A 12,401-nucleotide genomic window follows, 5' to 3' on the forward strand; every position below is an offset into this window, starting at 1 on the left:
ACTAAGATAAGCAAACTGGTGAAACTTCACTGGTGGTAAATTAACAGGCTGGGGCTAGTCTAATCACTGGGGAGAGCTACATCCCTAGCCTTTCACATATAACCTTAAAAAAAAAAAAGTGATTTCTCAGATACAAAGCAGGGAGGAAGTTCAATAACCAAGTTTTGACTTAGCTCTTTTTGCTCTGATGCTAAAGCAAAGGGATTTTAAGGGACCGTGAGTAATCCGGCCCACAGGGAGCTCCAGGGATCACAAGCAGAGCAGGGGGTGTGAAGTCCTCAGTTTCCCCAAACGCAAAGCCCCAGCACCGTGAGTCTCGTTAGCCGGCATCACACGCAGACATTTGGATTGAGCTCTGCTTCCGTACCTGAGTCTCCGAGAAGTGACCCGTATTCACTTTACGCCTTCTTAGTCTCACCACCAGCCAAGCCCTTGTGAAGCTGCAGCGGGTGACAGGCGCAGGCCAGGCTGCCCAGACCAGAGCTCCCCTCGCTGCCCGCCAGCCTGCCCGAGGCCGCCGTAATCAGGGGTAATTGCCCGGGCTGTTACCTCCCCGCAGCCTGCGTCGTGCTTCCAAATACCTCTAACTGAATTGCTGTAATTTCTGCCCTTCCTAATGCAGTGGGTTAGCGAAGAGTTGATGACACAGGGGAGGCGGCGGAGGGAGGGGCGGGCGGCTCTCGGCTCCCCCGCCCCGCTCCCGGGGGCGCCCCTCCCGCGCCGCCGTGCTGCAACCCATAAAGAGCGGCGGGAGCGCAGCGCGGGCGCGCAGCGGTACCCGCGCAGCGCGGCCATGCAGTGAGCGCCCGCCGGCAGGAGTACAGCCGTGGGACGAGCCGCCCCGCCGCCAGCACCGGGTGAGACGCTGCGAGGGAGCGGCCGTCGCGCCCCAGCTCAAGGTACTCCCCTCTCGGCCTCTCTTCCCGGAGGGGATTTGGGGTCAGGCTGGTAGCCGCAGCCGCCCTGCCTCACGGGCAGGAGGCTCGGCCCCACCTCCCGCCCGCGGCGGGGACGCTTGCGTGCCCTGGGGCGTCCATCACTGGAAGGCAAACTGGTAACTCAGAGCATTTACTGTGGTACGGTTTCTTTCCAGATGCAGAGGTGCGCTAGTTTTCCTGTTTCTGTCTTTAATCCTTTGTGCCGCCCTGTCAGAAACATTTGGACTGGTTTTCTCAGTAAGTACTGATTGTTGGAGGCCCTATCCATTGGGGAGCATCCATGTCTCAGCTGGCAAGTAACAGTAAACCTTGCAGTAATATACACTGTATTTAGATATAGGGGTTGAACAAGATGCAGCACTCAAACATTTCGGTCAGTAAACAGCTTTTTAGCAAAGAATTTTGGGCTTTTGAATACTAGCTCCCTTGTAACAAATAATATGACTAAAGGGAAAAAAGAGTGTCTAGTTTATAGACCAAAATTGAATGGATGTCCCATCTGACTCAGAAAAGGTGGTGTACATAGGGACTTTTTTTTTTGTAAAGAGGCTGTCATGTAAATCCAAACAATTAAAAGAAAACATTGCTGTTTGTTAAGGTGATTATCAGGTGGTAATATAAACTTGAAGTATAAAGTCAAAATTTCTGCCTCCAAAGCGTGATTTGCAGTTTCACTTATGTGGTGTGAAATCTTCATGCCACATGGATGTCAATAGCAAAACTATTGACTTAGATGGGGAGGGAGCAGAAGTTCACCATTAATATTTGCTTCAATATTATTGGCTTTTATGTTTTACAAAATTCCTTCTTTTCAAGCCTTCAGAAGGCACTTTCTGCTAAGAGAATGTCCATTTGGATGCTGTTTGCTTTGTCTTCAGAAAGCACTTGTGTAGTTCATGTAATAATATACTTGCATTTTTTTCTTTAAGGCAAAAGAAAAAAGGGGCTGGACTTTGAATAGTGCTGGTTACCTACTTGGGCCACGTAAGTCAAGCACTCTTTTTTTTGCATTATTTCAAAATGCTGAAGTTTCTTTTCTTGAAATCAATTTAGTGTAGTGTGCTACTCATTTTTCTGATGAATATAGTAATTTTGTCTAAATCTGCAAGACTGAAGAAACTCATTTGGGAGAATACTTGTTTAGATATTTGTTACACGCCTGTTATAGAATTGAGTTGTCTTAGACGATAACTGTTCTTTTCTAAAGCAGAGTTGTGCTGTGAGGCTTGGTATCCAGAAGTATATCTGGTCGCTCTTTGTGCTTCTGAACTGTAATTTTCATAAGACAAATACTTCCCCCCCTCCCCAGAAGTGTTAACAAAATGTTATAGCATCTTAGATGTTAAGGGAAGAATGACAAAATGTGACATTTTGGCGCTTCTTAATGTATTTCAGATTTCATCTTTAAATCTATTTGAAAATGGCTTTGCTACCTGGCTTTATTATGCTACTATTTTTTTCAATTTAAGCAAAACGCATTAAAACAATAACATACAAACTCATCACTGTAAGTATTGACAGTTCACTATATGAAAAATATTTAATGTAGAAGGTGTTTAAAATACAGGAACACATTGGTTTACAAAGATGGAGAATCACAAATGTAGATTAAAAGAAAAGTGAAATCCAGTGCTAAGTTGTCTCTAATATCTGTCCTTTTACCATTATTTGTTGTTAATGTAATAACACTCATTACCAATGTTTCCATATTTTCAGTCTCAGTAATACATGACAAATACTACAGATACTTACTATGACTGTCTTCATTCTTTTTAACTAACCTTAAGGACACCTGAATAAAAGATTAATGCATCTTAAACATATTAACTGGTTCTGTAAATGTCTGGAAGTGTATTTGCCCCAAAGCAGATCTAACCAAACTGGAGAAGATACTGTGGGGAAATGTACTTGTCAAAGTGCCATTTATCTAAGACTGGGTAATAGGAATCATCCTTTGTTGCAGGTCGTATTGATCAGCTTTTACTGATAAAGGAAATGCCTATTGCAAGGGGGAAAGAAGAGGCACCAGGGGCATGTAAGATAGTTTACATGAATAACCTTCAAAAACTATCTGCAGTTTTCTTTTAAGCAAACTCATCAGCAACATTTTCTAAAAATAGAGGAAAGAGTAGCAAGAGCAACTTCCCAAATTACACATGAATGTACAAACTTACACTTCCCTTACAACTTTCTCTGAACTCAGTCATAGCTCCAGCAAGTATGTAGTACAGGATTGGGTCTGTAAATTATATAAATCATAAGCACAAATTCAGTAGAAAGGTTATTTTTAGTGTCACATTAATTGTTTCTTTGTCATTTTGTACATCAAAAGTGCGCATCATGATCTTTTTTTTCTGAAATCCATGAAAAGCAAGCAATAGAGCAAAGGTGGTTGTGAAGTCAACTAACGCCTTTCATTTTCTATTTATTTATCAGATGCAGTAGATAACCACAGATCTTTTAATGACAAACATGGTTTCACTGGTAAACGTGAAATGCAGCCTGATGAGGATATTAAAGCAGGTAATGAAATTCTGAAAGCCAGTATTGTAGGGGTTTTTTTAATGTTTAGTAATTCATTTACTGTTATTGAGTTAACTACCTACCTAGATACAAGGCTATTCTTGCACTTCAACAAAAATCCTCATAAATATAAGTAAGGAAGAAAAATGAAATTAGGCCATTCAGTGTGCTCGTTGTACATGGTCATATAAAACATCTTGGTGTCTAGGGAAAAGTACCATAATTATGTTGCTTTTAAAGTATAATAGTTCATAATACTTTGAATAAACCTGTTTTTTTCTTTTCATATGCTCAGATAAGTGTTTCAAATGTTACCCTACACACTCAAGAGTTAATTTTTTTTGGCAAAGAAGTGAGCTCATAAACAAATCTTTTAGTAGGGAAAGCTATAGGAACTGGCAAATACTTTTTTTATTCTGATACTCCAGAGCTGAAACCAGACCTCAGAACTGTACAGCACTGTTTGTTGCAAGAGTCTTCACTATTTTAAAAAAAAATTTCCATGTTCAGTCTCACAGTATTTCCTATATTTAAGCAAGATGGATTATCTTCAATAAAAGATTGAGAACCTGGTCAAAACTGAAGTCAACATATTGTTTTGAGGTTGTATGATTCAGAATTTGGTAAATGACAATGAAAAGGATGCAGCCTTGTTCTGGATTCATCATCCAAAGCTGGGTCTCTACAATATGTGTCTAGTCTCTCTTTATGAAGGGAAGCTGGCACTTTTAGGATTTATTTTGAACACCTATTTCAGGATAACATGAAGAAGCTTCTAGAAAAACCTGTTTCTTTCTCCTGAGTGGAAACTAAATCTGCTGCAGACATCTAAAGTGAGCTGGGTTGAATCTCACGTTTAGACTGTCAGAGTCATCTGTTTCTCACTGCAACCAAAGAAAGCAATACTTACTTGAGTACTATTGGATTCACTGCTGCACTACTGGGAGAAAATGTCCCAGCCCCAGAGCTCTCCAAGGCTATTTTAAATCCACACAGCACAATACAAATGTAGCTAACACTAAATAAGTTCATAAATAAAGGGAATATGCTTAATTACAATTTCATGGACATAATTACTTTGCAAATAGAAGAGTAACTTTAATACATTTCTTAGTTGTCAATTCTTGGAATGACTGCCAGTTTAGTTCTGGTACATAATTACATAGAGGGGTTTTGTGTGTGTGTGGTGTTTTTTGGTTGTGGGTTGGTTTTTTTCTTTTTTTTTTTTTCCTGGTTGGCTTGATTTTTTTTGTTTGTTTTTAAGAAAAAAGGAGAAAAAAAAAAAGGAAGAACCTACTTCCTCAAACACTGGTGTAAAAATAATATTTTGCCAGTCAGAAACAATATGAAAGGCAGGCATTTGTAATCTAACAATGCATATTGCCACTTGTGGGTATACTACCAGCTCGTTTACAGGAATATGATCTTTAAGAGTTGTGGAACTCTTTTGCCAGGTACTACTGCACCTCCACAATTACAAGTAAACCTAACCAAACTTGTCTGGATGAGACCTGAAAATTATATAACTGCCTCTGTTATGAATGTCATTTTAGATGCTCTTCTCTCATCAAAAGTTTTCTTTGAATCTGAAGTTTATTATAGAGTTCCTATCCAAAGAAGATCTGAATATTAAAAGTGCATAAGGTAGTCAGAATTCTTTTTTAAATTGAAAATGAAGGATTTTTTTTTGTTAAATTCTGCTGCTTATTTACAAAAGTATCTTACAATGGCAATATACATACACATTATTACTGTAAAAGAATTCATGCAAAGCAATGCTCTCTCTCCTTGAAGCAATGCTGCAAAATTCACAAGCTCTCCAGACAACCTAGAAGAACTTGTCAACTGTATTGGTTACATAACACCAGGTCTGGGGCGGTGGGGGGAGGGGGAAATCTATGAGCATAATTAGGAAAATCTTTAAATTTCAAGACCAGAACTGTTTCTTTGCTAGAGTCTGCAAGCAATTGGCTATACAGAATTAAGGTCAATAGCAGAGTATATAGAAATACACATGTACATTATGCTCAAGTCACTAAAGAAAAACATTTATCCAATAAATATCACATTAGTAATAAAATCTCCGTCAATAAACTACTAATATAATAATGATTAATCATAACAAAAATCCATAACAGGTTAGGTGGGAATAAAAATTAAATTAAGGAAAACTTCAAATAATACAAGTAGTAAGTAGTAACAACATATTTGTGTCAGTTCAAAGACTGGAAGACAAGACTTTTAGATGCAAATTTCTTAAAACGCTTACTCTCTATATGCCAGAAACCTCTGTGACCCTTACCACTCCCCATTAATATTTTTTTATTTGTGCCACAGACCTCAGTCTACTTTCTGAGCTGCATGTCACTAGAGGCTTAAATCTTCTCTTCCATCATGGAAGAACTCCCCCAACATCCACCTGCTGCAAAGTCAGTCTTTCAGACTATTTTCTGAGATTAAACACATCCCCTATGATAACATGAAGGGACAGTATTTTAAGTGATGTAATAATGGACTGTCAGTCAGATACTGGTACCCATCTGTTCTGTATGCAGATAACTAAAAATCTTAGGGAAACTACCTACCATTTGTTCTCTAATATAGAACAATTCTCTATCCTGTTGATAAAAAGCAAGATATCCCCTTTTGCATACTTCTCAACCTCCCAAAGTGCAATAACAAACTCCAGGGAGCTTGATAAACTGGGCCATTTAAAGAGCATCAAAAGGCCTACTTCCACAAGATCAAAGAGAAGTGTATTGTATTAGATAGATATGCAAAAACATACCTTTCTTTAGTAAAGAACTGGGCCCAGCTTTTGGGCTACAAGTCACTTCTATGTCACTTGAGTGGCTTATTGGGAAACAAAGTCAGACAATATGAAGAACTTCTAACTGTTTTGCAAAGCTGATGCATTTGCTAAATTTACCTTTTTCTTCAATCTCAGGCTAGTGGACACAAAGGAGAGAGTTGAGAACAGAGGGTAACTCGCTCCTGCAACAGAATTCCTTAAAGACTGTGACCGTGAAGGTGTCAAAGCAGCTCCTATGCAGCAATAGAATACAAAGCTGGGCAATTCTGATTCTGAGAACTGCACTTACCTACCTTAAAGTGGCTTCGCTCTTCCATGAAATGAGGTTTTCCATTTAGGATTTTAAGAAAAAAGAAATTTCAGATAGCTTTTTTCAGAGTACTCATAAATCTAGCCACAATGTCACACACAATAGATCTTTATACCATGTTAACATTAAGTAACAACAAACTTGTTTTACAGGGAATCTTGGAAGACCACTGGCTGATGAAAACATTGTGCGCACAGTAATTGAATTTTTGACTTACTTGCATCTTAAAGGTTAGTGAACACCTTTTTAATCTTTCACACTTTCTGGTGTGAAATTTACTGAGAAGACAGGACTATCCTTGAATGTACAAGTCTGCTAGAGATTTCAATGTGCAAGACTTTGAACAGCATCTCCGGGGGGCAGGGGGAGGAACTGTCAATTCCACTTTTGTGCACTTAGGAATAGGCCTGATTTAGAGAGTGCAGGTAGTCCAGCCAAACTGCAGGTCAATGAACAGGATTCTGATACCCTTTGATTACTCTGAGCACTGTGACAATAATAACAGCTACTACTAAAATTGTATGGACCCAGCTTTCAGAAGAGCTGAAAACAAACAATATACAGTCTGATTACATGGGAGTTGTTAGTATAAAATAATTCAATAACAAATTAAATAAGACCTCAGTTTAATGCCAAGAACAGTTGGTTCAAATTCTGAAACACTTGTTAGTGACAAAACAAATACATTGCCCTTTCTGCATGTATTCTACAATAAAGTCACATCATAAAATTGCAACAGCACTAAGGTGAATGTTGGCAAACAGCTCAAAATGCTGTTAGTAAAAACTCTGTGGAGTCTCAAAATTGTGAGAAGTATTGTAAAACTGAGCTTACAGCTGATTCTGTAAGAATGGTAACTATTATAGCATTAGGTGAAGAAGAAATCTGGCTGCTTCTGAGTTTTCATTAAGTTTTCTTCTTAAAACAACACAATTCTGGGCTTTTAAAAACCTCTTCAGCCCTTCTAAATCTGTCTACAAAATGTTCAGAAACATAATATATACTTGCAAAGAAAACAACAGGAAGGAAAAAAGTTATTTTTACTGCAAATATTTGAGGAATTTTCTGTCTCAGAAAGAAAACTCAATAAATTTGTAACTTCTATATTCTTACTTTTGTATACAACAAATTATAAGCAATTTTGTGGCAAGTTTATGCTGAGAATTGTAACAAAAAAACTGTGTTACATTTGTATTTTAATTTCATTATTAAAAGAGACTTTCAAGAGATCTGTTCATTTTCTGCCTATCTAGGAAACAAAATTATAGACCTCTTTGGCATCATTTTCTAAATGATTTGGATCCACCCACACGAAATAATGCTCACTACTGAAAGTATCAACCAAGTGTTTATTGAATCAACTTTGCATTTGAAAAAAAAAAAATCGCTTCATGGTTAGTCCTAAGGACCTGAGATAATTGAAATAGATATTTAAAGGAGATTATTGGCATGTATATTTACTGTGGACAAAGCAGTAGCTTGTTTGTTGTGCCACGGTGAAGAAGAAGGAGCTCTCAACACTCCTTTACCCTGCTATGTAAGCCTAGGAAGTAAAGCCAATAACTAGACACAACAGAAAGGGTGTGAAACATGTTGAGCTCAAGCATGCACTCTCTGATGAGTAGGCCAAGAGCTCCTAAGTTGGGCAAGAAAATAAATTGTGTCTCATAGAAATACAAATTACTTCTTCCCTGGGACGAATGAGCAAAAAAGGCTGTATTGTAACTCTAAGTAACAATTCCTTGTTTAGGATACTGATGATAAACAGCTGTTTTTATTCAGAAAAGATGGTACTATTATCTGTCCTCAGAAAAAAAAGGAATCTCCAGATCATATAAAATGGCTTTTCCCTGAGATAGTTCTAATATTTCCAGGCTTCAAAAGACACAGAATGTTATCATATTATCCCTTAACAATATTTATTGGCGAGACCTAGTACAAACTCTTACACAAAATCAGAACTGCAGATTTAGTAGGTGAAAAACATACTTTATTATGATAGAGATGCTTTAACTTTTTTTTCTCAAATGACACTTCACTATATTAAATATATTGGTTTATTCTGGGGCCGGTGCTGTTCAATATCTTTATAGATGATCTAGACGTAGGGATTGAGTGCACCCTCAGTGAATTTGCAGATGACACCAAGCTGGGTGGGAGTGTTGATCTGCTGGAGGGTAGGAAGGCCCTACAGAGGGATCTGGACAGGTTAGATAGATGGGCCGAGACCAACGGCATGAGGTTCAACAAGAACAAGTGCCGGGTCTTACACTTCGGCCACAACAACCCCATGCAGCTCTACAGGCTGGGGGAAGAGTGGTTAGAAAGCGGCCCGGTGGAAAGAGACCTGGGGGTGCTGATCGCCAGCCAGCTAAACATGAGCCAGCAGTGTGCCCAGGTGGCCAAGAAGGCCAATGGCATCCTGGCCTCTATTAGGAACAGCGTAGCCAGCCGGTCTAGGGAAGTGATCATCCCTCTGTACTCGGCGCTGGTGAGGCCGCATCTTGAGTACTGTGTCCAGTTCTGGGCCCCGCACTTCAAGAAAGATGTTGAGGTGTTGGAGCGAGTCCAGAGGAGGGCGACCAAGCTTGTGAAGGGTCTGGAGGGTTCTGACCTACGAGGAACGGCTGAGGGAGCTGGGGTTGTTTAGCCTGGAGAACAGGAGGCTCCGAGGTGACCTTATTACAGTCTACAACTACCTGAAGGGAGGTTGTAGTGAAGTGGGAGCTGGCCTCTTCTCCCGGGCAACTAGCGATAGGACAAGAGGGCACAGCCTCAAGCTTGGCCAGGGGAGGTTCAGGTTGGACGTCAGGAAGAATTTCTTTACAGAAAGGGTTATTAGACATTGGAACAGGCTGCCCAGGGAGGTGGTGGAGTCACCATCTCTGGATGTGTTTAAGAAAAGACTGGACATGGCACTTAGTGCCATGGTCTAGTTGACAGGGTGGTGTCAGGGCAATGGTTGGACTCGATGATCTCTGAGGTCTCTTCCAACCTGGTTGATTCTGTGATTCTGTTTAGATGTGTTCTTTTGGGGGGCGGAGGAAAATTCCCCCTCGTGGGATTCAGATTCAGGGAATGGTTATTCAGATTAGACATACATTTCGATCTGCAAGATAAAGTGAATATTTTAACTGCTAAGAAGTATCTTGGTGATAACTAAAAGTGTCCTTCACCTCTTTCTCTTGAAAATTGCTCCCTCCAGCTTTAAAGGCTTCCCATATAGAGCAGGCTGTAAGATGGCAGCCATAATTGGATAATATTAAAACTTTCGAGATGCTGGGATCCAGCAATATCAGGTGACATAATAAAACTGCTATAATTTCATTGTCACTCTGTCACTACTGTTTCTAAAAAGGTGAAATTACATCAGGAAGACATTATTAACATTCAAAAGAAAAAAATCAATAGTTTATAAATTAAAATATGAAAATTTCAAGGATATGCCTCTTATAGTTGAGAAAAAATATAAAAATATATACTACTGAAATTGGATCTCATTATTTAATTGACAAGATTAATATGCATATTTACATATGTGTTAATTCTCTCTCTCTTTTTTTCCCCTCCTTTTTGCAGAGGTGGGAGCACTTGACAAACTACCTTCACTAGAGGAAACAAATCAGTCTTGAAGAAGAATGCATTTTTATTTTGTTGTAGTGTAGATTTAGATTGAATTCTAAACAAAAGATCCAAATGAGCTGAAGGATGAGAAGTATTGTTTGCATTAATCTGATAAATGGTAAATAGCATTCCTGCCCTCTGGTTTTTGTTTGTTTGGGGTTTTTTGACTGCTTTTTTTTTTTTCTCTCCTGTGATGTTATAGTGTAAAATTTTGCCTTGGTAAAATTTTTCTGTAGGTAAATGATAAAATAAAAATAAAGAGCAACTACATTGTTTCATTTTGAAATTAAATACATACCAGCACACAATACATCATATATAAATCCCAGGTTAAATTGTAAGATTACACTGCATCTATACTCTGCAAAATTACAGTAAAATAAAACATAAATACTACATATTGGGTACTTTAGCTAACTGAGAAAAAGGAGAACAATGACTTCAAACTGCTGCCATACAGAGTCTTTTTAAGTCACAGATCTGTCTGCACTTCTACACTTCATGGAAGCCTTACTTCTTGTTCATATTTTCATAGACATGAAATAAACTAATGTTCATTTTAGATGTCATATTATTCACCTATAATACACCAGCCCATTGACTGAAGCATACCTTCACACAATGCAAATTTAACCATTCTGTACAAGTAATAAGCTTACACAAATCCTACGTGTAGGATTCCTATTTCTATGTTGTCAAGACTACTTGATCGGTATTCTTTAATGAATAAACTCTCCTGTCTCCTCCAACATTAAAAAAATATTTTATTTAATGAGATGCTTTAGTCTGAGTCCAGCAAAGCACTTGAATACGTGCTTAATCCCCACGAAGGAGCTTTGATGTACCAGGACCAGAATGCTAGGCCCATGTACGATAAATGTCATATCAAGAATGAGGAAAGGTTTGAGAGGATACAGAAACTTAGAAAGGTTTTTCACATTCAGATGGCTTTCACTCTGCATAGTGCAATAAAATATCATCCTTTCAAAATTCTGCTGTGCACTAGAGTGCGCAGACTGACAGAAATTTTGCAGAATATTATTGCATAATCTGTTTTTCGGTTTTAGCATAGCAGAATACAATCTAGATGCCAAGCCACGAGTGGCTAATTTGAATCCACAATGTTATCACAGAATCACAGAATCAACCAGGTTGGAAGAGACCTCTGGGATCATCGAGTCCAACCATTGCCCTGACACCACCATGTCAACTAGACCATGGCACTAAGTGCCATGTCCAGTCTTTTTTTAAACACATCCAGAGATGGTGACTCCACCACCTCCCTGGGCAGCCTGTTCCAATGTCTAATGACCCTTTCTGAAAAGAAATGCTTCCTAATGTCCAACCTGAACCTCCCCTGGCCAAGCTTGAGGCTGTGCCCTCTTGTCCTATCGCTAGTTGCCCGGGAGAAGAGGCCAACTCCCACTTCACTACAACCTCCCTTCAGGTAGTTGTAGACTGTAATAAGGTCACCTCGGAGCCTCCTGTTCTCCAGGCTAAACAACCCCAGCTCCCTCAGCTGTTCCTCGTAGGTCAGACCCTCCAGACCCTTCACCAGCTTGGTCGCCCTCCTCTGGACTCGCTCCAACACCTCAACATCTTTCTTGAAGTGCAGGGCCCAGAACTGGACACCATATTCAAGGTGCGGTCTCACCAGTGCCTTGTCAGTCAGCCTGTGCTCTTTCTCTGATAATCACTCAGCCTCTGATCTAATGTCTGATATTCACTTTCCAAAGTGTACAAAGCACAGTTTTTATCAGATCCAACAAGCTTTTGAGCAAGCCCTTCAGACAATGTTTTACTGTTTTTGTTGGTTTTTTTTTTTTGAAAGAGTAATAAAAAAGCATACACTGCTAGTATACATGCTGTTACTTCAACATTATTCAGTAAATTTATGGACTTCAAAAAATGCGAAAAAAGAATAGAGTGAAATTTAACTTCTGTACATTAGTATAGTTCAGTAATTCCAAACTCTTATTTTCCCTAGTAATGTCCAGATTTCCCATTATAAACTTGAAGCAGAGCTCACTAAAATCAAGAGGCATTCTTTTCATTGACTTCCATGGAGTTTGGTTCATTGACTGGTAAGAACCAGTACCCATTTGCAGAACTCAATAGCAAGCTATCTTTCTATGGCAAAGCAGATGAATCTATGATCAAATAAAAAGAACGTAATCTTAGCATTTTCTTTCCT

General features: G+C 39.1%; 1 protein-coding gene across 1 annotated transcript; it reads left to right on the plus strand.

The window, feature by feature from the left end:
- Window positions 1–793: 793 nt before the first annotated feature.
- Window positions 794–10,389, plus strand: GAL (galanin and GMAP prepropeptide). The gene is made up of 6 exons (XM_068400090.1): window positions 794–798; window positions 1,094–1,175; window positions 1,868–1,922; window positions 3,375–3,461; window positions 6,736–6,813; window positions 10,163–10,389. The coding sequence occupies exons 1-6, from the start codon at window positions 794–796 to the stop codon at window positions 10,213–10,215; spliced, it is 360 nt and encodes a 119-aa protein (XP_068256191.1). The 3' UTR covers window positions 10,216–10,389.
- Window positions 10,390–12,401: the final 2,012 nt, after the last annotated feature.

This window comes from Nyctibius grandis, chromosome 4 (genome assembly GCF_013368605.1).
Source record: "Nyctibius grandis isolate bNycGra1 chromosome 4, bNycGra1.pri, whole genome shotgun sequence".
Lineage (NCBI taxonomy): Eukaryota > Metazoa > Chordata > Aves > Nyctibiiformes > Nyctibiidae > Nyctibius > Nyctibius grandis.

Coding starts and splice junctions, on each gene's coding strand:
- GAL (XM_068400090.1), top strand. Junction 1,923..3,374: donor TGGTTACCTACTTGGGCCAC/GTAAGTCAAGCA, acceptor TTTATTTATCAG/ATGCAGTAGATAACCACAGA. Junction 3,462..6,735: donor TGATGAGGATATTAAAGCAG/GTAATGAAATTC, acceptor CTTGTTTTACAG/GGAATCTTGGAAGACCACTG.